This window comes from Anguilla anguilla, chromosome 7 (assembly GCF_013347855.1).
Source record: "Anguilla anguilla isolate fAngAng1 chromosome 7, fAngAng1.pri, whole genome shotgun sequence".
Lineage (NCBI taxonomy): Eukaryota > Metazoa > Chordata > Actinopteri > Anguilliformes > Anguillidae > Anguilla > Anguilla anguilla.
Window position 1 is genome coordinate 54,463,010 of NC_049207.1, and position 24,346 is coordinate 54,487,355.

The 24,346-nt window shown below is 44.9% G+C and overlaps 1 protein-coding gene across 2 annotated transcripts; it reads left to right on the plus strand.

Annotated features, from left to right (window-relative positions):
- Positions 1-1,019: 1,019 nt before the first annotated feature.
- On the plus strand, positions 1,020-24,346 carry LOC118231427 (neuromedin-K receptor-like). 2 transcript variants are annotated; one of them, XM_035425225.1, is made up of 5 exons: positions 1,020-1,681; positions 3,472-3,660; positions 4,517-4,667; positions 21,652-21,848; positions 23,355-24,346. In XM_035425225.1, the coding sequence occupies exons 1-5, from the start codon at positions 1,314-1,316 to the stop codon at positions 23,677-23,679; spliced, it is 1,230 nt and encodes a 409-aa protein (XP_035281116.1). In that variant the 5' UTR covers positions 1,020-1,313; the 3' UTR covers positions 23,680-24,346. The 2 variants fall into 2 exon arrangements, with proteins under 2 accessions (XP_035281116.1, XP_035281115.1); XM_035425224.1 differs by having other exon boundaries at positions 1,202-1,681; positions 3,505-3,660.

Consider the following 24,346-nt stretch of genomic DNA (forward strand, 5'->3'; position numbering starts at 1 on the left):
TCTGTTCTGCCTGGCCTCTGGGTCCAATTCATGGAGAGACAGTTTTCCAGAGTTCCAGTCCTGGATCCCAACCATCTGTGGTTCTGCCCTTGAAAGCAAAAACAATCTCCCAGCACATTTATCACTGAAACAAGTTGATGAATGTCTCCCTCTTAACAAATCGATTTTACTTTTTTCATGTTCTTTTCCTTTCCAGTAGATGGTGACAAATTGGAGTTTTCTGTCTTCAGTTTTGATTTCTGCAAAAAGAGAAGAGGTGCATAATAGAATGTTTAAGTCTGCTTGAAATTCAGCAGCTGCTATTCCAGTGCAGGAATGCAGACTAGATCAGAATAACAATTCCTTGTTCACAGGCGTATGAAATTGATCTTGAAAGTTATATACAAATATATTGAAGCAATATACAAACCCTACAAAATAAATAAGAAACCGTGGCATAGAAAAATGCCACAGTGCATGAGTATGACCTTACATCAATAAATGGCAAGGCATTCTGGTAAGAAAAAGCAATGCATTAAAATGGCTTTTCAAGTTCAAAAACTTGAACTTTATTGTAGTTAGGCCAATTCTACACCAATTCCCCATAGCATTCTTCTATGCTAGTTTTATATTTTTATGTATTTTTTTGTATTTCTGCCCTTTTTTCAATGAGCACCTTTTAGACTGATTTGTAATTTTTCCAGATTTTTTTCGTCATGAGCACCAGTGACTGCTTTTTATTTTTTATTTGTCAGTGAATTAAACATGATTAAAGAGTGTGAAGTAGTTGTAGTAATTAAGCAGACATCCCACTAGTACGTATATATATAAATATCCTTTTGACGGTGGCCTGCGATTACTTCAACTTCGATCATCTCCGAAACTATGTGAAATTAGGTTTCAATTAGTGATGCCAATTCACAGACTTTTTGAGTAGTAACGCGCATGGTTAAACAAGAGAAGTCGTTACAGGCAAACTGCAAAACGCAATCCTAGTGGAGCAGTGGGCTAGTAGTGGTGTGCTTTCGCACTTGAGTGGGTGGGCTCACCGTTTTGGATTGCCCTTTTGCGAACAGAAGCGTAATACCCAGCCTTCAGAGGCTGATCTTGCGCAAGGTGCCATTTCTGCAACTAAATGGGATTCATCAGATATACCACCTACCACGGTAGACGGATTGTTCTTAATAATTCTGTGCTCAGGATTCTCTTACCCGACACCTGCTGTACGCTACGGAGTGCGTGTTCTCCAGTTTTGCGCATCGCCAGAAACAGCGCCAGACACTCCGGTGCTCACATTCTCTTTATACACCTTGAAACCTGAACTATATTCTAAAATGTCATCGCCAAGTAATGGATCTAATGTGACGGGGAATTTTACCAATCAGTTTGTTCAGCCGCCGTGGCGAATCGCCTTGTGGTCAGTCGCCTACAGCTTCGTATTAGTCGTGGCGGTCTTCGGAAACCTGATTGTGATTTGGATAATCCTGGCACACAAGCGAATGCGCACTGTCACCAACTACTTTCTGCTTAATTTGGCTTTTTCTGATGCTTCAAAGGCTGCCTTTAACACTCTTATTAATTTCATATACGCTGTAAATGGTGAATGGTACTTTGGTGACTCTTACTGCAAGTTCCACAACTTCTTTCCTGTCACCGCTGTCTTTTCCAGCATATATTCAATGACAGCCATAGCCGTTGACAGGTAAGACATTCTGTTTCTCCATAATGTTTTATTGAAACATAAAATCTCTGTCACGATGATATGCATTACATTGCATTATTACGAAGATGTCCAGAAATGTAAAACTCTGGGTAGTGTGCAGCTTTTAGTTAGAAGACGCAAAGTCTCGAACATGTTATCTAATCCGTCAATTGATATCGTACCCCTACAGGCAACGCGTAATATTGTGTGAAATAATTTTTCTTGACATTTATAATTCGACATTTTCTTTATCAGTTGGCTTATATCCAGATGTAGTATAATAATAATAATAATAATAATAATAATAATAATAATCATAATCATCATCATCATCATCATCATCATCACCATCATCATCATCATCATCATCATTATCATGCTAATAAACCTTGCATGATATGTATGTATGTATGTATTTATATACAGTATATATGTATATATCCATCCATTTCCTTTTGTTTATACAGTATACCCATTTGTCAGGAGGAATAATTACAGTAAGGCAAAAAGCAGGGGTGGTTCAGCAGATTGATCAACTTTTGGTGCTTTTGAAATGCCATCGTCATATTTCATGATGAAGGAAGTGATGTGAAGCTCTCTCTTTCTCTGTCTCCCTCCCTCCTTTCCTCTCTCTCTCTCTCTCTCTCTCTCTCTCTCCCTTCTCCCCCCCTCCCTCCCTCTCTCTCTCTCACATTGAAATTTAAATTGAAATGAGCCTTGCTGGCATTATAATAAATGGCTCTGTGGTTTAAATTGTTCTCCATTTCTGAGGGTTCCAGTGCTTATGGAGGTCCTTGTGGCTGTGCGGCTATATTTAATTCAAACAATATATCAATATTTTTAAGATATGCTTAAAAAACTACTTGAATTGCAAAAATCACCCTTTAGCCTATAATATAGAAATCGAATAATTCACAAAGATTTTTTAAACTCCACTTTCTCCTTCATTAATTAGTTTCATTACATAATGCTATAACTGTGATCCATCTAACCAATGCTGCAGTATCTACCTATGTATAAAAAGGGCTGTAGTTCCTACAAAGTTCACATGATTTGGATGTAAACACTGACACATGGATGTAAACACAAGTTAAAGCTGACAGTTTGCCCTTTGACCTCACTGTTTCATTTCAAATCCAATGTGCAGTAGTGCAGAACCAAAACAACAAAAATTATGACATTATCCAAATACATACAGACTGCACTGTATAAAATGCAACCTTTTATACAGTAATGCCCGATGCTTAAGAGTGTCCATAATGTGAATATGATGAAATAATTTTAAGTGCTATTTGTTTTGAAGGAACACATTAAAAAGTTTGAAACTCATGATGTAGTTTTTGTTTTGTGAATTGAAGGCCAGCATGTGAATTAAAATGTATATTTTCTATTGTGAATGACGTGAATGCATAGGACTATACTACCTAGCATAGAATGAGGCATGTTCTGGTTCTTGAGCTGTGAACATGCCTGCTTTGCTTGAATGAGAAGGGGAAGGGATATTTGTAGCCAGAATGGCAGGGCATGTTTTCATCACTTCATACCGAGTAACTACAATAGCCAAGAAAATGTACAAAATTTAGGTCTAATTTAATATCTTACTGAAAACCAATTTGGCTGCTGAAGGTTTAATATCATGTATTTTTCAACAAAACTAGAAAAGAAAATCGAGGGGAATCACAACCACGACAGCATTTTTCAAAATGACTATTATTATTATTATAATTATTTCTTTGTCCTTTTGAGAAAGCGAAAACGATCTTAATGGCGCTTTTGTCCGCGCTGTGAAGGTACATGGCCTTCATCCACCCTCTGCAACCCAGGCTGTCGGCGAAGGCGACCCGGGTGGTCATCGTCTGCATCTGGTCACTGGCCATCGTGCTGGCCTTCCCCCTCTGCTTCTACTCCACCACCACGACCATCCCCCGGAGGACGCTGTGCTTCGTGAACTGGCCCCGATCTTCAGAGGACTCCTTCATGTGAGCATCTCCCTCCTTCTCTTCCTCCTTCTCTCCCTTCTTCTTCTTCTTCTTCTTCTCTGAAGTCTGTCCTTTCCCCGAGCGGCGGTACAGAATGTTCAGGAACTGGAGGGCGCGCGTTTCTGATTTTTCTCCTTTGCAACCGAGGGGGATAAAGGATGCTGCTGAAAATTGTCAGTGTAAAATGTCACGCTTTCCACTAAACAAACATTCTAAAAAAAAAAGGAAAATAAAAGAAAAAAAAAGTACTCTTGCCAGATCGCTTTAAAATGGTCACTACCCTAAAACCCTGCAGAGGTTTGCGGACGCTGCAGTTGTTTTAGCAGCCATGGCTGCGTAGAAGCCATAGTCTCAGAACCCAGACAGCTGGAAAACTCCAAAATCCTCTCAACATCTGAGAAGAACCCTTACTGTAGCAGAGTCAGACACAGTGGGCATGTGCTGACTGAGAAATTGATGAGATTTTCAGGGGGAGGTTTGTAGAAGTGTGACGTTTTACAGACACCTCTCTCTCTCTCTCTCTCTCTTCAACCTCTACCCTGACTGAACCCAAATGTTTGTGTGATTTGCTAGAAAATGGTGGTTACATCATAAAAAGTGGGCGGGGTTATCGTTCAGAACTGCACTGCTTTTGTCAGGCGTATAATACAGGGGGATAAACCAGGCACTCTAGAGTCTAAAGAAGCTTAATAATAAAAATCCAAACTAACAGCACTTACTTTAATGTGCTGTGCCATAATTTATACGTGTTTAATGAACCCATAAATATTTGTGCTAAATATTTTCTTTTTCAATTCCCTTTATGCTCATTAGCATGTATAAAGTTTTCCTATGATGTTCTCTCTTGTTTGTGCAGGTACCACATCATTGTGACTGTACTGGTATATGTACTGCCCCTAGTGGTGATGGGAATCGCCTACACCATCATTGGAATAACTTTGTGGGGAGGGGAGATTCCAGGAGATACAAATAAAAATTACCATGGGCAGCTTACAGCAAAGAGGAAGGTAAGAAGTGAAAAATTATAATAACTAGACAATTCCTGCAGAAATTGTGAAGTGTGGTTGCTGCCAATGCAAAGTCAACTTTGTGCTGAACAGAGCAAACAGTGTCTGTAGTATGAGCAGAGACAGAGTACTGTGTATGTGCTATAACATCATGGCAACGAGTTGATTTGTGACACATATATAAGGAGCTAAATGAACTCTTCATCAAAATATGGTATCTCAGTGTTTTACTCACTATATGCGGTTGCTAGGGTGATCTAGGTGGTTGCTATGGTGTTGCTAGGTGGTTGCTATGGAGTTCAAGACAGTTGCTAAGGTGTTCTAGGTGGTTGCTGGGGTGTTGCTAGCTGGTTGCTATGGATTTCTAGGCAGTTGCAAGGGTGTGCTAGGTGGTTGCTATGGAATTCTAGGCAGTTGCTAGGGTGTTCTAGGTGGTTGCTTGGGTGTCCAAAGTGGTTGCTAGGGTATTGCTAGTTGGTTGCTATGGAGTTCAAGGTGGTTGCTAGGGTTCTGCTAGGTGGTTGTATGGAGTTCTAGGCAGTTGCTAGGGTTTTGCTAGATGTTTGTATGGAGTTCAAGGCAGTTGCTAGGAAGTTTCAAGGTGGTTGCTATGGAGTTCAAGGCAGTTGCTAGGAAGTTTCAAGGTGGTTGCTATGGAGTTCTAGGTGGATGCTAGGGTGTTGTATGCAGTTGCTAGGGTTAGGGGTACAGCTAGGGTTAGGGTTAGAGCTATGGTTAGTGTTACAGCTACGGTTAGGGATAGGGTTATAGCTAGGGTTAGGGTTAGGTTTACAGCTAGGGTTAGGGTTAGGGTTAGCATTACAGCTTGGGTTAGGGTTAGGGTTACAGCTAGGGTTAGGGTTAGGGTTAAGGTTACAGCTAAGGTTAGGTTTAGGGTTAGGGTAACAGCTAGGGTTAGGGTTAGAGTTACAGCTAGGGTTAGGGCTAGGGTTACAGCTAGGGTTAGGGTTAGGGTTAGGGTTACTACTAGGGTTAGGGTTAGGGTTAGGGTTACAGCTAGGGTTAGGGTTAGGGTTAGGTTTACAGCTAGGGTTAGGGTAAGGGTTAGGGTTACAGCTAGGGTTAGGGTTAGGGTTAGGGTTAGGGTTTTATCTATGGTTAGGGTTAGGGTTAGGGTTACAGCTAGAGTTAGAGTTAGGGTTAGAGTTACAGCTAGGGTTAGGGTTAGAGCTAGGGTTAAGGTTAGGGTTAGGGTAACAGCTAGAGTTAGAGTTAGGGTTAGAGTTACAGCTAGGGTTAGGGTTAGAGCTAGGGTTAAGGTTAGGGTTAGAGTTACATCTAGGGCTAGGGTTACGGTTACTGCTAGGGTTAGGGTTAGGGTTAGGGTTACAGCTAGGGTTAGGGTTAGGGTTACAGCTTGGGTTAGGGTTAGGGTTAAAGATAGGATTAGGGATAGGGTAAAAGCAAGGGTTAGGGTTAGGGTTAGGGTTTCATCTAGGGTTAGGGTTAAGGTTAGGGTTACAGCTAGGGTTATGGTTAGGGTTAGGGTTACATCTAGGGTTAGGGTTAGGGTTAGGGTTGCAGCTAGGGTTAGGGTTAGGGTAACAGCTAGGGTTAGGGTTAGAGTTACAGCTAGGGTTAGGGTTAGGGTTACTGCTAGGGTTAGGGTTAGGGTTAGGGTTACAGCTAGGGTTAGGGTTAGGGTTAGGTTTACAGCTAGGGTTAGGGATAGGGTTAGGGTTACAGCTAGGGTTAGGGTTAGGGATACAGCTAGGGTTAGGGTTAGGGTTAGGGTTACAGCTAGGTTTAGGGTTAGGGATACAGCTAGGGCTCGGGTTAGGGTTAGGGTTACAGCTAGGGTTAGGGTTAGGGTTAGGGTTAGGGTTACAGCAAGGGTTAGGGTTAGGGTTAGGTTTACAGCTAGGGTTAGGGTTAGGGTTAGGGTTACAGCTAGGGTTAGGGTTAGGGATACAGCTAGGGTTAGGGTTAGGGTTAAGGTTAGGGTTAGGGTTACATCTAAGGCTAGGGTTACGGTTACTGCTAGGGTTAGGGTTAGGGTTAGGGTTACAACTAGGGTTAGGGTTAGGGTTACAGCAAGGGTTAGGGTTAGGGATACAGCTAGGGTTAGGGTTAGGGTTAGGGTTACAGCTAGGTTTAGGGTTAGGGATACAGCTAGGGCTCGGGTTAGGGTTAGGGTTACAGCAAGGGTTAGGGTTAGGGTTAGGGTTAGGGTTACAGCAAGGGTTAGGGTTAGGGTTAGGGTTACTGCTAGGGTTAGGGTTAGGGTTAGGGTTAGGTTTACAGCTAGGGTTAGGGTTAGGGTTAGGGTTACAGCTAGGGTTAGGGTTAGGGATACAGCTAGGGTTAGGGTTAGGGTTAGGGTTACAGCTAGGTTTAGGGTTAGGGATACAGCTAGGGCTCGGGTTAGGGTTAGGGTTACAGCTAGGGTTAGGGTTAGGGTTAGGGTTAGGGTTACAGCAAGGGTTAGGGTTAGGGTTAGGGTTACTGCTAGGGTTAGGGTTAGGGTTAGGGTTACAGCTAGGGTTAGGGTTAGGGTTAGGTTTACAGCTAGGGTTAGGGATAGGGTTAGGGTTACAGCTAGGGTTAGGGTTAGGGATACAGCTAGGGTTAGGGTTAGGGTTAGGGTTACAGCTAGGTTTAGGGTTAGGGATACAGCTAGGGCTCGGGTTAGGGTTAGGGTTACAGCTAGGGTTAGGGTTAGGGTTAGGGTTAGGGTTACAGCAAGGGTTAGGGTTAGGGTTAGGTTTACAGCTAGGGTTAGGGTTAGTGTTAGGGTTACAGCTAGGGTTAGGGTTAAGGATACAGCAAGGGTTAGGGTTAGGGTTAAGGTTAGGGTTAGGGTTACATCTAAGGCTAGGGTTACGGTTACTGCTAGGGTTAGGGTTAGGGTTAGGGTTAGGGTTACAGCTAGGGTTAGGGTTAGGGTTACAGCAAGGGTTAGGGTTAGGGTTACTGCTAGGGTTAGGGTTAGGGTTAGGGTAACATCTAGGGCTAGGGTTAGGGTTAGGGTTACAGCTAGGGTTAGGGTTAGGGTTACAGCAAGGGTTAGGGTTAGGGTTACTGCTAGGGTTAGGGTTAGGGTTAGGGTAACATCTAGGGCAAGGGTTAGGGTTAGGGTTACAGCTAGGGTTAGGGTTAGGGTTACAGCTAAGGTTAGGGTTAGGGTTAGGGTTAGGGGTAGGCTTAGGGTTACATCTAGGGCTAGGGTTACGGTTACTGCTAGGGTTAGGGTTAGGGTTACAGCTAGGGTTAGGGTTAGGGTTACAGCTTGCGTTAGGGTTAGGGTTACAGCTAGGGTTAAGGTTAGGTTTAGGGTTAGGGATACAGCTAGGGTTTGGGTTAGGGTTACAGCTAGGGTTAAAGCAAGGGTTAGGGTTAATGCTAGGATTAGGGATTCATCTAGGGTTAGCATTAGGGTTAGGGTTACAGCTAGGGTTAGGGTTAGGGTTAGGGTTACAGCTAGGGTTAGGGTTAGGGTTACAGCTAGAGTTAGGGTTAGGGTTAGAGCTAGGGTTAGGGTTAGGGTTAGAGCTAGGGTTCGGGTTAGGGTTAGGGTTAGAGCTAGGGTTAGGGTTAGGGTTAGGTTTACAGCTAGGGTTAGGGATAGGGTTAGGGTTACAGCTAGGGTTAGGGTTAGGGATACAGCTAGGGTTAGGGTTAGGGTTAGGGTTACAGCTAGGTTTAGGGTTAGGGATACAGCTAGGGCTAGGGTTAGGGTTAGGGTTACAGCTAGGGTTAGGGTTAGGGTTACAGAAAGGGTTAGGGTTAGGTTTACAGCTAGGGTTAGGGTTAGGGTTAGGGTTACAGCTAGGGTTAGTGTTAGGGATACAGCTAGGGTTAGGGTTAGGGTTAAGGTTAGGGTTAGGGTTACATCTAAGGCTAGGGTTACGGTTACTGCTAGGGTTAGGGTTAGGGTTAGGGTTACAGCTAGGGTTAGGGTTAGGGTTACAGCAAGGGTTAGGGTTAGGGTTACTGCTAGGGTTAGGGTTAGGGTTAGGGTAACATCTAGGGCTAGGGTTAGGGTTAGGGTTACAGCTAGGGTTAGGGTTAGGGTTAGGGTTAGGGGTAAGGTTAGGGTTACATCTAGGGCTAGGGTTACGGTTACTGCTAGGGTTAGGGTTAGGGTTACAGCTAGGGTTAGGGTTAGGGTTACAGCTTGCGTTAGGGTTAGGGTTACAGCTAGGGTTAGGGTTAGGGTTAGGGTTAGGGGTAAGGTTAGGGTTACATCTAGGGCTAGGGTTACGGTTACTGCTAGGGTTAGGGTTAGGGATACAGCTAGGGTTAGGGTTAGGGTTACAGCTTGCGTTAGGGTTAGGGTTACAGCTAGGGTTAAGGTTAGGTTTAGGGTTAGGGATACAGCTAGGGTTTGGGTTAGGGTTACAGCTAGGGTTAAAGCAAGGGTTAGGGTTAAAGCTAGGATTAGGGATTCATCTAGGGTTAGCATTAGGGTTAGGGTTACAGCTAGGGTTAGGGTTAGGGTTAGGGTTACAGCTAGGGTTAGGGTTAGGGTTACAGCTAGAGTTAGGGTTAGGGTTAGAGCTAGGGTTAGGGTTAGGGTTAGAGCTAGGGTTCGGGTTAGGGTTAGGGTTAGAGCTAGGGTTAGGGTAAGGGTTAGGGTTAGGGTTAGGGTTAAAGCAAGGGTTAGGGTTAGGGTTTCATCTAGGGTTAGGGTTAGGGTTACAGCTAGGGTTAGGGTTAGGGTTAGGGTTACAGCTAGGGTTAAGGTTAGGTTTAGGGTTAGGGATACAGCTAGGGTTAGGGTTAGGGTTACAGCAAGGGTTAGGGTTAGGTTTACAGCTAGGGTTAGGGTTAGGGTTAGGGTTACAGCTAGGGTTAGTGTTAGGGATACAGCTAGGGTTAGGGTTAGGGTTAAGGTTAGGGTTAGGGTTACATCTAAGGCTAGGGTTACGGTTACTGCTAGGGTTAGGGTTAGGGTTAGGGTTACAGCTAGGGTTAGGGTTAGGGTTACAGCAAGGGTTAGGGTTAGGGTTACTGCTAGGGTTAGGGTTAGGGTTAGGGTAACATCTAGGGCTAGGGTTAGGGTTAGGGTTACAGCTAGGGTTAGGGTTAGGGTTAGGGTTAGGGGTAAGGTTAGGGTTACATCTAGGGCTAGGGTTACGGTTACTGCTAGGGTTAGGGTTAGGGTTACAGCTAGGGTTAGGGTTAGGGTTACAGCTTGCGTTAGGGTTAGGGTTACAGCTAGGGTTAGGGTTAGGGTTAGGGTTAGGGGTAAGGTTAGGGTTACATCTAGGGCTAGGGTTACGGTTACTGCTAGGGTTAGGGTTAGGGTTACAGCTAGGGTTAGGGTTAGGGTTACAGCTTGCGTTAGGGTTAGGGTTACAGCTAGGCTTAAGGTTAGGTTTAGGGTTAGGGATACAGCTAGGGTTTGGGTTAGGGTTACAGCTAGGGTTAAAGCAAGGGTTAGGGTTAATGCTAGGATTAGGGATTCTTCTAGGGTTAGCATTAGGGTTAGGGTTACAGCTAGGGTTAGGGTTAGGGTTAGGGTTACAGCTAGGGTTAGGGTTAGGGTTACAGCTAGAGTTAGGGTTAGGGTTAGAGCTAGGGTTAGGGTTAGGGTTAGGGTTAGAGCTAGGGTTAGGGTTAGGGTTAGGGTTAGGGTTAGGGTTAAAGCAAGGGTTAGGGTTAGGGTTTCATCTAGGGTTAGGGTTAGGGTTACAGCTAGGGTTAGGGTTAGGGTTAGGGTTACAGCTAGGGTTAGGGTTAGGGTTACAGCTAGAGTTAGGGTTAGGGTTACAGCTAGGGTTAGGGTTAGGGTTAGGGTTTCAGCTAGGGTTAGGGTTAGGTTTACAGCTAGGGTTATGGTTAGGGTTACAGCTAGGGTTAGGGTTGGGGTTACTGCTAGGGTTAGGGTTAGGGTTAGGGTTAGGGTAACATCTAGGGCTAGGGTTATGGTTACTGCTAGGGTTAGGGTTAGGGCTAGGGTTACAGCTAGGGTTAGGGTTAGGGTTACAGCTAGGGTTAGGGTTAGGGTTAGGGTTACAGCTAGGGTTAGGGTTAGGGTTATTGCTAGGGTTAGGGTTAGGGTTACAGCTGGGGTTAAGTTTAGAGCTGGGGTTAGGGTTAGGGTTAGGGGTACATCTAGGGCTAGGGTTACGGTTACTGCTAGGGTTAGGGTTAGGGTTAGGGTTACAGTTCAGGTTAGGGTTAGAGTTTCAGCTAGGGTTAAGGTTAGGGTTACGGTTACAGCTAGGGTTAGGGCTAGGGATACAGCTAGGGTTAGGGTTAGGGTTACAGTTAGGGTTAGGGTTAGGGTTAGGGTTACAGCTAGGGTTTGGGTTAAAGCTAGGATTAGGGATAGGGTTAAAGTAAGGTTTAGGGTTAAGGCTAGGGTTAGGGATTCATCTAGGGTTAGCATTAGGGTTAGGATTACAGCTAGGGTGAGGGTTAGGGTTAGGGTTACAGCTGGGGTTAGGGTTAGGGTTACAGCTAGAGTTAGGATTAGGGTTAGAGCTAGGGTTAGGGTTAGGGTTAGAGCTAGGGTTAGGGTTAGGGTTAGGGTTAGAGCTAGGGTTAGGGTTCGGGTTACAGCTAGGGTTAGGGTTAGGGTTACTGCTAGCATAAAGGTTAGGTCTAGGGTTACAGCTGGGGCTAGGTTTACGGATACAGCTAGGTTTAGGGTTAGGGTTAGGATTACAGCTTGGGTTATGGTTACGGTTACTGCTAGGGTTATGGTTAGGGTTAGGGTTACAGCTAGGGTTAGGGTTAGGGATACAGCTAGGGTTAGGGTTAGGGTTACAGCTAGGGTTAGGGTTAGGCTTACAGCTTGGGTTAGGGTTAGGGTTAGGGTTACAGCTAGGGTTAGGGTTAGGGATACAGCTAGGGTTAGGGTTAGGGTTAACGTTAGGGTTAGGGTTACATCTAAGGCTAGGGTTACGGTTACTGCTAGGGTTAGGGTTAGGGTTAGGGTTACAGCTAGGGTTAGGGTTAGGGTTACAGCAAGGGTTAGGGTTAGGGTTACTGCTAGGGTTAGGGTTAGGGTTAGGGTAACATCTAGGGCTAGGGTTAGGGTTAGGGTTACAGCTAGGGTTAGGGTTAGGGGTAGGGTTAGGGTTACATCTAGGGCTAGGGTTACGGTAACTGCTAGGGTTAGGGTTAGGGTTACAGCTAGGGTTAGGGTTAGGGTTACAGCTTGCGTTAGGGTTAGGGTTACAGCTAGGCTTAAGGTTAGGTTTAGGGTTAGGGATACAGCTAGGGTTTGGGTTAGGGTTACAGCTAGGGTTAAAGCAAGGGTTAGGGTTAAAGCTAGGATTAGGGATTCATCTAGGGTTAGCATTAGGGTTAGGGTTACAGCTAGGGTTAGGGTTAGGGTTAGGGTTACAGCTAGGGTTAGGGTTAGGGTTACAGCTAGAGTTAGGGTTAGAGTTAGAGCTAGGGTTAGGGTTAGGGTTAGGGTTAGAGCTAGGGTTAGGGTTAGGGTTAGGGTTAGGGTTAGGGTTACAGCTAGGGTTAGGGTTAGGGTTTCATCTAGGGTTAGGGTTAGGATTACAGCTAGGGTTAGGGTTAGGGTTAGGGTTACAGCTAGGGTTAGGGTTAGGGTTACAGCTAGAGTTAGGGTTAGGGTTACAGCTAGGGTTAGGGTTAGGGTTAGGGTTTCAGCTAGGGTTAGGGTTAGGTTTACAGCTAGGGTTATGGTTAGGGTTACAGCTAGGGTTAGGGTTGGGGTTACTGCTAGGGTTAGGGTTAGGGTTAGGGTAACATCTAGGGCTAGGGTTATGGTTACTGCTAGGGTTAGGGTTAGGGCTAGGGTTACAGCTAGGGTTAGGGTTAGGGTTACAGCTAGGGTTAGGGTTAGGGTTAGGGTTACAGCTAGGTTTAGGGTTAGGGTTATTGCTAGGGTTAGGGTTAGGGTTACAGCTGGGGTTAAGTTTAGAGCTGGGGTTAGCGTTAGGGTTAGGGGTACATCTAGGGCTAGGGTTACGGTTACTGCTAGGGTTAGGGTTACAGTTCAGGTTAGGGTTAGGGTTTCAGCTAGGGTTAAGGTTAGGGTTACGGTTACAGCTAGGGTTAGGGCTAGGGATACAGTTAGGGTTAGGGTTAGGGTTAGGGTTACAGCTAGGGTTAGGGTTAAAGCTAGGATTAGGGATAGGGTTAAAGTAAGGTTTAGGGTTAAGGCTATGGTTAGGGATTCATCTAGGGTTAGCATTAGGGTTAGGATTACAGCTAGGGTGAGGGTTAGGGTTAGGGTTACAGCTGGGGTTAGGGTTAGGGTTACAGCTAGAGTTAGGGTTAGGGTTAGGGTTAGAGCTAGGGTTAGGGTTAGGGTTAGGGTTAGAGCTAGGGTTAGGGTTAGGGTTACAGCTAGGGTTAGGGTTAGGGTTACTGCTAGCATAAAGGTTAGGTCTAGGGTTACAGCTGGGGCTAGGTTTACGGATACAGCTAGGTTTAGGGTTAGGGTTAGGGTTACAGCTAGGGTTAGGGTTAGGATTACAGCTTGGGTTATGGTTAGGGTTACTGCTAGGGTTATGGTTAGTGTTAGGGTTACAGCTAGGGTTAGGGTTAGGGATACAGCTAGGGTTAGGGTTAGGGTTACAGCTAGGGTTAGGGTTAGGCTTACAGCTTGGGTTAGGGTTAGGGTTAGGGTTACAGCTAGGGTTAGGGTTAGGTATACAGCTAGGGTTAGGGTTAGGGTTAACGTTAGGGTTAGGGTTACATCTAAGGCTAGGGTTACGGTTACTGCTAGGGTTAGGGTTAGGGTTAGGGTTACAGCTAGGGTTAGGGTTAGGGTTACAGCAAGAGTTAGGGTTAGGGTTACTGCTAGGGTTAGGGTTAGGGTTAGGGTAACATCTAGGGCTAGGGTTAGGGTTAGGGTTACAGCTAGGGTTAGGGTTAGGGTTAGGGTTAGGGGTAGGGTTAGGGTTACATCTAGGGCTAGGGTTACGGTTACTGCTAGGGTTAGGGTTAGGGTTACAGCTAGGGTTAGGGTTAGGGTTACAGCTTGCGTTAGGGTTAGGGTTACAGCTAGGCTTAAGGTTAGGTTTAGGGTTAGGGATACAGCTAGGGTTTGGGTTAGGGTTACAGCTAGGGTTAAAGCAAGGGTTAGGGTTAAAGCTAGGATTAGGGATTCATCTAGGGTTAGCATTAGGGTTAGGGTTACAGCTAGGGTTAGGGTTAGGGTTAGGGTTACAGCTAGGGTTAGGGTTAGGGTTACAGCTAGAGTTAGGGTTAGGGTTAGAGCTAGGGTTAGGGTTAGGGTTAGGGTTAGAGCTAGGGTTAGGGTTAGGGTTAGGGTTAGGGTTAAAGCAAGGGTTAGGGTTAGGGTTTCATCTAGGGTTAGGGTTAGGATTACAGCTAGGGTTAGGGTTAGGGTTAGGGTTACAGCTAGGGTTAGGGTTAGGGTTACAGCTAGAGTTAGGGTTAGGGTTACAGCTAGGGTTAGGGTTAGGGTTAGGGTTTCAGCTAGGGTTAGGGTTAGGTTTACAGCTAGGGTTATGGTTAGGGTTACAGCTAGGGTTAGGGTTGGGGTTACTGCTAGGGTTAGGGTTAGGGTTAGGGTAAAATCTAGGGCTAGGGTTATGGTTACTGCTAGGGTTAGGGTTAGGGCTAGGGTTACAGCTAGGGTTAGGGTTAGGGTTACAGCTAGGGTTAGGGTTAGGGTTAGGGTTACAGCTAGGGTTAGGGTTAGGGTTATTGCTAGGGTTAGGGTTAGGGTTACAGCTGGGGTTAAGTTTAGAGCTGGGGTTAGGGTTAGGGTTAGGGGTACATCTAGGGCTAGGGTTACGGTTACTGCTAGGGTTAGGGTTACAGTTCAGGTTAGGGTTAGGGTTTCAGCTAGGGTTAAGGTTATGGTTACGGTTACAGCTAGGGTTAGGGCTAGGGATACAGCTAGGGTTAGGGTTAGGGTTACAGTTAGGGTTAGGGTTAGGGTTAGGGTTACAGCTAGGGTTAGGGTTAAAGCTAGGATTAGGGATAGGGTTAAAGTAAGGTTTAGGGTTAAGGCTAGGGTTAGGGATTCATCTAGGGTTAATATTAGGGTTAGGATTACAGCTAGGGTTAGGGTTAGGGTTAGGGTTACAGCAGGGGTTAGGGTTAGGGTTACAGCTAGAGTTAGGGTTAGGGTTAGAGCTAGGGTTAGGGTTAGGGTTAGAGCTAGGGTTAGGGTTAGGGTTAGGGTTAGAGCTAGGGTTAGGGTTAGGGTTACAGCTAGGGTTAGGGTTAGGGTTACTGCTAGCATAAAGGTTAGGTCTAGGGTTACAGCTGGGGCTAGGTTTACGGATACAGCTAGGTTTAGGGTTAGGGTTAGGGTTACAGCTAGGGTTAGGGTTAGGGTTACAGCTTGGGTTAGGGTTAGGGTTACTGCTAGGGTTATGGTTAGGGTTAGGGTTACAGCTAGGGTTAGGGTTAGGGATACAGCTAGGGTTAGGGTTAGGGTTACAGCTAGGGTTAGGGTTAGGCTTACAGCTTGGGTTAGGGTTAGGGTTACAGCTAGGGTTATGATTAGGGTTAGGGTTACAGCTAGGGTTAGGGTTAGGGTTACAGCTAGGGTTCGGGTTACGGTTAAAGCTAGGATTAGTGATAGGGTTAAAGAAAGGGTTTGGGTTAGGGTTAGGGTTTCATCTAGGGTTAGGGTTAGGGTTAGGGTTACAGCTAGGGTTAGGGTTAGGGTTAAGGTTACAGCTAGGGTTAGGATTAGGGTTACAGCTAGAGTTAGGGTTAGGGTTACAGCTAGGGTTAGGGTAGGGTTAGGGTTTCAGCTAGGGTTAGGGTTAGTGTTAGGTTTACAGCTAGGGTTAGGGTTACAGCTAGGGTTAGGGTTAGGGATACAGCTATGGTTAGGGTTAGGATTACAGATAGTGTTAGGGTTAGGGTTAGGGTTACAGCTAGAGTTCGAGTTAGGGTTTGAGATAAAGCTAGGGTTTAGGTTAAAGCTAGGGTCAAGGTTAGGGTTAGGGTTACAGCTAGAGTTAGAGTTAGGGTGCGAGTTACAGCTAGGGTTAGGGTTAGAGCTAGGGTTAGGGGTAGGGTTAGGGTTACATCTAGGGCTAGGGTTACGGTTACTGCTAGGGTTAGGGTTAGGGTTACAGCTAGGGTTAGGGTTAGGGTTACAGCTTGCGTTAGGGTTAGGGTTACAGCTAGGGTTAAGGTTAGGTTTAGGGTTAGGGATACAGCTAGGGTTTGGGTTAGGGTTACAGCTAGGGTTAAAGCAAGGGTTAGGGTTAAAGCTAGGATTAGGGATTCATCTAGGGTTAGCATTAGGGTTAGGGTTACAGCTAGGGTTAGGGTTAGGGATACAGCTAGGGTTAGGGTTAGGGTTACAGCTAGGGTTAGGGTTAGGCTTACAGCTTGGGTTAGGGTTAGGGTTAGGGTTACAGCTAGGGTTAGGGTTAGGGATACAGCTAGGGTTAGGGTTAGGGTTAACGTTAGGGTTAGGGTTACATCTAAGGCTAGGGTTACGGTTACTGCTAGGGTTAGGGTTAGGGTTAGGGTTACAGCTAGGGTTAGGGTTAGGGTTACAGCAAGGGTTAGGGTTAGGGTTACTGCTAGGGTTAGGGTTCGGGTTAGGGTAACATCTAGGGCTAGGGTTAGGGTTAGGGTTACAGCTAGGGTTAGGGTTAGGGTTAGGGTTAGGGGTAGGGTTAGGGTTACATCTAGGGCTAGGGTTACGGTTACTGCTAGGGTTAGGGTTAGGGTTACAGCTAGGGTTAGGGTTAGGGTTACAGCTTCCGTTAGGGTTAGGGTTACAGCTAGGCTTAAGGTTAGGTTTAGGGTTAGGGATACAGCTAGGGTTTGGGTTAGGGTTACAGCTAGGGTTAAAGCAAGGGTTAGGGTTAAAGCTAGGATTAGGGATTCATCTAGGGTTAGCATTAGGGTTAGGGTTACAGCTAGGGTTAGGGTTAGGGTTAGGGTTACAGCTAGGGTTAGGGTTAGGGTTACAGCTAGAGTTAGGGTTAGGGTTAGAGCTAGGGTTAGGGTTAGGGTTAGGGTTAGAGCTAGGGTTAGGGTTAGGGTTAGGGTTAGGGTTAGGGTTAAAGCAAGGGTTAGGGTTAGGGTTTCATCTAGGGTTAGGGTTAGGATTACAGCTAGGGTTAGGGTTAGGGTTAGGGTTACAGCTAGGGTTAGGGTTAGGGTTACAGCTAGAGTTAGGGTTAGGGTTACAGCTAGGGTTAGGGTTAGGGTTAGGGTTTCAGCTAGGGTTAGGGTTAGGTTTACAGCTAGGGTTATGGTTAGGGTTACAGCTAGGGTTAGGGTTGGGGTTACTGCTAGGGTTAGGGTTAGGGTTAGGGTAACATCTAGGGCTAGGGTTATGGTTACTGCTAGGGTTAGGGTTAGGGCTAGGGTTACAGCTAGGGTTAGGGTTAGGGTTACAGCTAGGGTTAGGGTTAGGGTTAGGGTTACAGCTAGGGTTAGGGTTAGGGTTATTGCTAGGGTTAGGGTTAGGGTTACAGCTGGGGTTAAGTTTAGAGCTGGGGTTAGGGTTAGGGTTAGGGGTACATCTAGGGCTAGGGTTACGGTTACTGCTAGGGTTAGGGTTACAATTCAGGTTAGGGTTAGGGTTTCAGCTAGGGTTAAGGTTAGGGTTACGGTTACAGCTAGGGTTAGGGCTAGGGATACAGCTAGGGTTAGGGTTAGGGTTACAGTTAGGGTTAGGGTTAGGGTTAGGGTTACAGCTAGGGTTAGGGTTAAAGCTAGGATTAGGGATAGGGTTAAAGTAAGGTTTAGGGTTAAGGCTAGGGTTAGGGATTCATCTAGGGTTAATATTAGGGTTAGGATTACAGCTAGGGTTAGGGTTAGGGTTAGGGTTACAGCTGGGGTTAGGGTTAGGGTTATAGCTAGAGTTAGGGTTAGGGTTAGAGCTAGGGTTAGGGTTAGGGTTAGAGCTAGGGTTAGGGTTAGGGTTAGGGTTAGAGCTAGGGTTAGGGTTAGGGTTACAGCTAGGGTTAGGGTTAGGGTTACTGCTAGCATAAAGGTTAGGTCTAGGGTTACAGCTGGGGCTAGGTTTACGGATACAGCTAGGTTTAGGGTTAGGGTTAGGGTTACAGCTAGGGTTAGGGTTAGGGTTACAGCTTGGGTTAGGGTTAGGGTTACTGCTAGGGTTATGGTTAGGGTTAGGGTTACAGCTAGGGTTAGGGTTAGGGATACAGCTAGGGTTAGGGTTAGGGTTACAGCTAGGGTTAGGGTTAGGCTTACAGCTTGGGTTAGGGTTAGGGTTACAGCTAGGGTTATGATTAGGGTTAGGGTTACAGCTAGGGTTAGGGTTAGGGTTACAGCTAGGGTTAGGGTTAGGGTTAAAGCTAGGATTAGTGATAGGGTTAAAGAAAGGGTTAGGGTTAGGGTTACGGTTTCATCTAGGGTTAGGGTTAGGGTTAGGGTTACAGCTAGGGTTAGGGTTAGGGTTAAGGTTACAGCTAGGGTTAGGATTAGGGTTACAGCTAGAGTTAGGGTTAGGGTTACAGCTAGGGTTAGGGTTAGGGTTAGGGTTTCAGCTAGGGTTAGGGTTAGTGTTAGGTTTACAGCTAGGGTTAGGGTTACAGCTAGGGTTAGGGTTAGGGATACAGCTATGGTTAGGCTTAGGATTACAGATAGTGTTAGGGTTAGGGTTAGGGTTACAGCTAGAGTTCGAGTTAGGGTTTGAGATAAAGCTAGGGTTTAGGTTAGAGCTAGGTCAAGGTTAGGGTTAGGGTTACAGCTAGAGTTAGAGTTAGGGTGCGAGTTACAGCTAGGGTTAGGGTTAGAGCTAGGGTTAGGGGTAGGGTTAGGGTTACATCTAGGGCTAGGGTTACGGTTACTGCTAGGGTTAGGGTTAGGGTTACAGCTAGGGTTAGGGTTAGGGTTACAGCTTGCGTTAGGGTTAGGGTTACAGCTAGGGTTAAGGTTAGGTTTAGGGTTAGGGATACAGCTAGGGTTTGGGTTAGGGTTACAGCTAGGGTTAGGGTTAGGGTTAGGGTTAATGCTAGGGTTAGGGTTAGGGTTAGGGTTAGTAACTCCGACTAAGCCAACCCTGCTTCGGTATGTGGAATAAATGGATAGAAAGTATTGCATTTTGTTGATTGAACAAGAATGTTGGCATAATACCATCAGTTGCTTGAACAACATGAACTACTGTGATACATGCTTGTACTATCGGCGGCAGTGTAGTATAATGGGTAAGGAGCTGGCCTTGTAACCTAAAGGTCACTGGTTAGATTCCCAAGTAGGACACTGCTGTTGTTCCCTTAAGCGAGGTACTTAACCTGCATTGCTTCATTGTATGTCCAGCTGTGTAAATGGATGCAATGTAAAATGCTATGTGAAATGTTGTGTTGTTCTGGCGTCAGATGAATGCTTATAATGTACTAGATTATTTCTGTAGATTTTATTTTATTTTTCATTGCTAAAGACATAATCATTAACCATATACAACATTGACCCTGCAGTTTTGAAGGGGCAGCTAGACAACGAAAATACAGTAAGAATGTACCTGATGTGAACATAAATACCCTTTAATTAAAGCTGACAGTCTTCAAATCCAGGGTGCTGGAGTGCAGAGCCAAAAGAATCAAAATTGTGTCACTGTGCAAATGCTTACGGACTCCACTGTTTATGTATATACGCTGAGCCTGTTTACATGCACATATGAAAGTATAATGCAGCTGATATTTTATTCATATCTGCTAATATGGTTGTTGAGGGTTTATCTTATTAGCTCATGATGTGGGGCCTAAGACACAACGCTAAAATATTTAGCAACCCATCCATCATTTATGCATCCAGCCTCTGCATTTTTTTTTTCACCAAATTTCACATAAAGCATTCTTTTAGTCATGCTTGCAGTTGACAACAATGTAAACGACAATACAGGCTGTTTAAATGGCAATGCACTGTACCTAACCTTTTCCCTATCACCTTCAACTTTTTTTGGGATAATAAATAATCCTGGAAATGTTATAAAACCATACACATGATTACACAACTAGATTTTCTGATTATGATTGTTGAAGCAGGGTTTGAGGTTGTGTTAAGTGATACAAAGTTGCATAAACGCCTGACATTGTTAGTCTCTACTTATTTTGGGCATAGACGGCTGTCTAGTATAATGTGTATTGAGCTGGTCTGGTAACCTAAAAGTCACAGGTTTGCTTCCCTGTGGTAACAGGTTCGACTGCCGTTGTTGCACCATTGTTGTACCCTTGAGCGAGGTACATAACCTCATTGCTTCAGTATACATTCAGCTATTGTGCTGCTCTGGATAAATGCCTGTAATGTAATATAGGCCCAAGAGAGGTTGGTCACATCAACTAGACACTGGCAGGGATGACTACTTACGACAGATGTTCATATGCAAAGTCCGTTGCACGAAAGTGTTACCTCCTAATTTGCATACTGCGGAACTGGCTCGGTTTCTTGTAAAATGGACGAGGCAAAGCCAGGAAAAAAATATTTTTTCAGATGGAGAAATGTGTTCTCTTATTGATTTGTTTGCTCGAAACAAAAATGCATTGAAGTCCAAATGTAATGATTGAAATATAAATCAAAAGAAGAAGAAGCAGGAAGCTTGAATTACTGCAGCAGTCAGCGTTACCCCCCAGCTGAACACCTACCCCTGCCAAAGCTGGACATTTGTTAAAGCCCAGACTTGTGCTACTGATGTAAAATTTACACGTTTGTCCCGGGAATAAAGTTTTAATGCAAGTTTTCTGCGCATTGCAGCCTTCAGCTGACTGCAATTCAAACTAGAACCAGAGCGGGCCGGTTTTAAAACTTTAAAGCAGGCTCCTTCAAGCTGTGGACACTGACTTCAAAGAAAGGGTGAATAAGATCTATCCTCGGCTAAACTCAAATAGTGATATGCTATGGAAGCTATTTCTTATCATCCACAAAATCAAAGGAAGTCATTTTTTTAAATTTATATTTTATTTTTTTTAATGATTTATTTTATTGTGTTTGTTTTTACATTTTAAATAATTTACACATTAATCAGTGCCATTTCATATAAAATAATCATATTTAGCGCTTCACAGCAAAATGATTCATTCTAGTCGGATTCACCAGCTGCTGCTTATGAATATTTAATATATTAAAAATTTATGAGACTTTTAGAATATTTATATTTCAGCACTCTTGATAATTAAGTGGAGCGCATTGTTGAACATCAATCCTTGTTAGTCTTTCACGCACTGTCTCCTTCGGTTATTGTTATTGTGAGTAAGTATTGTGAGTCAGTAAAATGTGCAGTTTTTATTCAGCTCTATCAGAGTACATATGAGTCCAACAGGGACTTTATGTGCTCTGTAAGAGTTGACCTAACACTCGCCACCAAATTTTCAGAGTATAAGCCCAAATTATTCTGGCTGCTCTGAAAAAAAAAGATTATTTAAAAATAATAAAGCTAATAAATTTGAATGATTTGGCTCTATATGTGGAATCAAAATAAAACTTATTCTTCTTCTTCTTCTTTCTGGACGGGTATGCAGCTTCTGAGAGTGACATTATGAAATCAGTAAACTTGCAAATGCAGACTGAGAGGACATTAATGATGAGGTCATTTGATGGAGAAATGCAGCACACAGAATATTCCAATACCCTTTCCAGTGCTCAACGGCTCCACGCTTCGCTGCTTCGAATTCATGTGGATGTCTGACTTGCATAAGGAATCTTCTTCTTCTTCCCGACCACATTTAGATGTTTGGCTTTCATAAGAAATAGATTTCATTAGATCCTTTTCAGGCATATTAATATGACATGATGACTCAAAGTTTGATTTATTTTATATGTCCCACGCAATAATGCAAATATGAATTAATGTGACATTTAAGTCACATTTTTTTTTTGGTGTTATTGGAAAGATCCCTGGCAGCTTACTATGAAGTCAGCAATACATGTTCCTGAAAAAACAGTGCGCAACGAACCAAGAATTGAAACAATAATTAGTTCTGTTAAATCAATAGATTTATTTAAGTTCACAACTACTGCATCACGTACGCACACAGTAAAATGTCCAGTGTTAATTCAACTATAACATAGTACATGTAATGTACAATTCTGTTAATTATTTTACCTGTTGCAGGTGGTGAAGATGATGATCATCGTGGTGCTGACCTTCGCATTTTGCTGGATGCCTTATCACATCTACTTCATCGTCACTGGACTTAACAAGCTGCTCACCAAGTGGAAGTACATCCAGCAGGTCTACCTCTCAGTGATGTGGCTGGCCATGAGCTCCACCATGTACAACCCCATCATCTACTGCTGCGTCAACAGCAGGTGGGTACAGCTGGTCTTCAGCTTGCGGGGGGCAGTGTAGTATAATGGGTAAGGAGCTGGTCTTGTAGCCTAAAGGTCACAGGTTCGATTCCCAGGTAGGGCACTGCCGTTGTACCCTTGAGCAGTGTACTTAACCTGCATTGCTACAGTATGTATCCAACTGCGTAAATGGATGCAATGAAAATGTAAAAAGTTGTGTATGTCGCTCTGGATAAGATCATCTGCTAAATGCCTCTAATGTACTGTTATGTAATGTCTTCACAAGGCACTTATGCATGACTTTGAAGAGGAGGAATGTGTGTCATAAAGACTTTTTGGTTATGTCTTTTTTACATGAGAGTTGCTGATTTGGTAATGAATCCCCACTCGTACTAATGAAGGTGGAATATTTTTTAAATTTGAGTTATGTGATCACCAAACCGTACAATAACATGATTAGAATATCTTGTGCGAGAACCGACAGATCTTCGGCATTAATTCCACTGCAGTTCAGTAAACAGAATGTGTCCCTGCAGCCTGCTTTGCGTTCTATGACTTTATGAAACTCAAATGCTTGTGTAGTCAGCCTCAGGGGAATTCAATTATCTTGAGCGGAGGAGTGAAAACAGTATTATTTTCTTTCAATTTTCCTCTTAATTCAAGCTCTGAATGTACTTTTGTACTGAGCTCCAGTGTTGGGATTAACCGCAGATCCTAATGAACCTGGAGAGGAAGTGAGAGGCTCTTCCTGTCCATTTGAGATGTGGGTGCGTCCCAATACTCAAATGCAACCTTCTTTCCTCTTCTGTCTTCTCCTCCCCTCGGAAACCCATCTTAGTATCCTCCCTCCCTCCAAACTCGTCTCCTCCTGTTCCTTTCCTCCACATACTTCCGGGTGGGAGACGAGTGGTAGTGATGGAGTGGAGGAAAGATGGTGAGGAGTGAAAAGCAGTGGGATGCACCCTGTATGTTTCAAATGTCAGGAAATTAATTTGTTCAAAAATAGAGACGGTGATCTCACTCTACTGGATCAAATTCCTCCTTGATGACTTCATCAGAATTAATTTGATCATAAATGCCAGCTACAAAGCCAGCTCTCTCTCTCTCTCTCTCTCTCTCTCTCTCTCTCATTCTCTCTCTCTCTCTCTCTCCATCTTTCTCTCTCTCATTCTCTATCTCTCTCTTTCTCTCTCTCCTCTCCCCCCCTCTCTCTCCCTCTCCCTCTTTCTCACTCTCTCCCCCACTCTCTCCCTCTCCCTCTCCCCCTCCACTATCTCTCTCTCTCCCCCCCTCTCTCTCTCTCTCCCCCTCTCTCTCTCTCTCTCTCTCTCCTCCCCTCTCTCTCTCTCTCTCTCTCCCCCCCTCTCTCTCCCTCTCCCTCTTTCTCTCTCTCCCCCACTCTCTCCCTCTCCCTCTCCCCCTCCACTATCTCTCTCTCTCCTCCTCTCTCTCGCTCTCTCTCTCCTCTCTCTCTCCTCCCCTCTCTCTCCCCCCCTCTCTCTCTCCTCCCCTCTCTCTCTCTCTCAGATTCCGAGCCGGGTTCAAGCGGGCGTTCCGCTGGTGCCCCTTCATCAAGGTGTCCACCTACGACGAGCTGGAGCTCCAGATGGCGCGCTTCCACCCCGCCCGCCAGAGCAGCATGTACACCGTCACCCGCCTGGAGTCCAGCGTGGCCGCCGCCGCGACCTTCGACCCCTCCGACGCGGACAACCCCGGCGCCCGCCAGGCGCGGCAGAAGAGCTGCCCGTCCCTCCACGGCGGCGCCAACGGCTGCCCCGGCGGCGGCCTGAGGGCTTCTGGGAGCTCCGGCCTCTACGGCCCTCGCGGTGCTCCCGCTAAAGAGTTCCCCTGAAGACCGGAAGGTTCCCTCGCCAAACCCACGGCGAATAAGCGCACGGATAAGGAGCTGTGCGCGCCGGGGAGATGAGGCTGTGTGAAGTGTGTTGTGCATGTGTTCAGAAACTGCTGGGTATAAAATGGACATACCCAGTGTTTCAGTGTTAGTGTACAGAAAACAAGAACATGGATGACGATGATGACCATTGCACACAAGTGTTTATTTGCTATTTTATTTGCCAGCTGATGTCACAGTCATTACTTGTAATTGGGGAGTTAACTACATTTAGGTAAATTAGTAGTTTTAATTACATATTGCAGCAGTTTGTTAGTAGTTCAACTACATTCAAATTTGTCTGGAAGTTGAAGTAGTTAATTACTTTTTTTGTCATTTTGAGGCGTGGTTATCCACAGGTTAAGTCCAACTACTTTTAGCCCTATAATGTATTCTTTTCCAAACCCGTTTAAGCAAATACCGCCTCCTCTCTCTCTTTATACTGCAATCCTGATTAGTGAGTTGCACACCACTCCACTATGGTTACCATCAGTCAACAGAAAATTGCCATACATTGCTGGTTTTCCCTAATGAGCTGTATAATTCTCCCCTAGTGCAAAAAGAAAGCATTTCTGGGGACCATGATAATGACTATTATTTGATCTTTTTTTTTTTTTTTTTTTTTTTT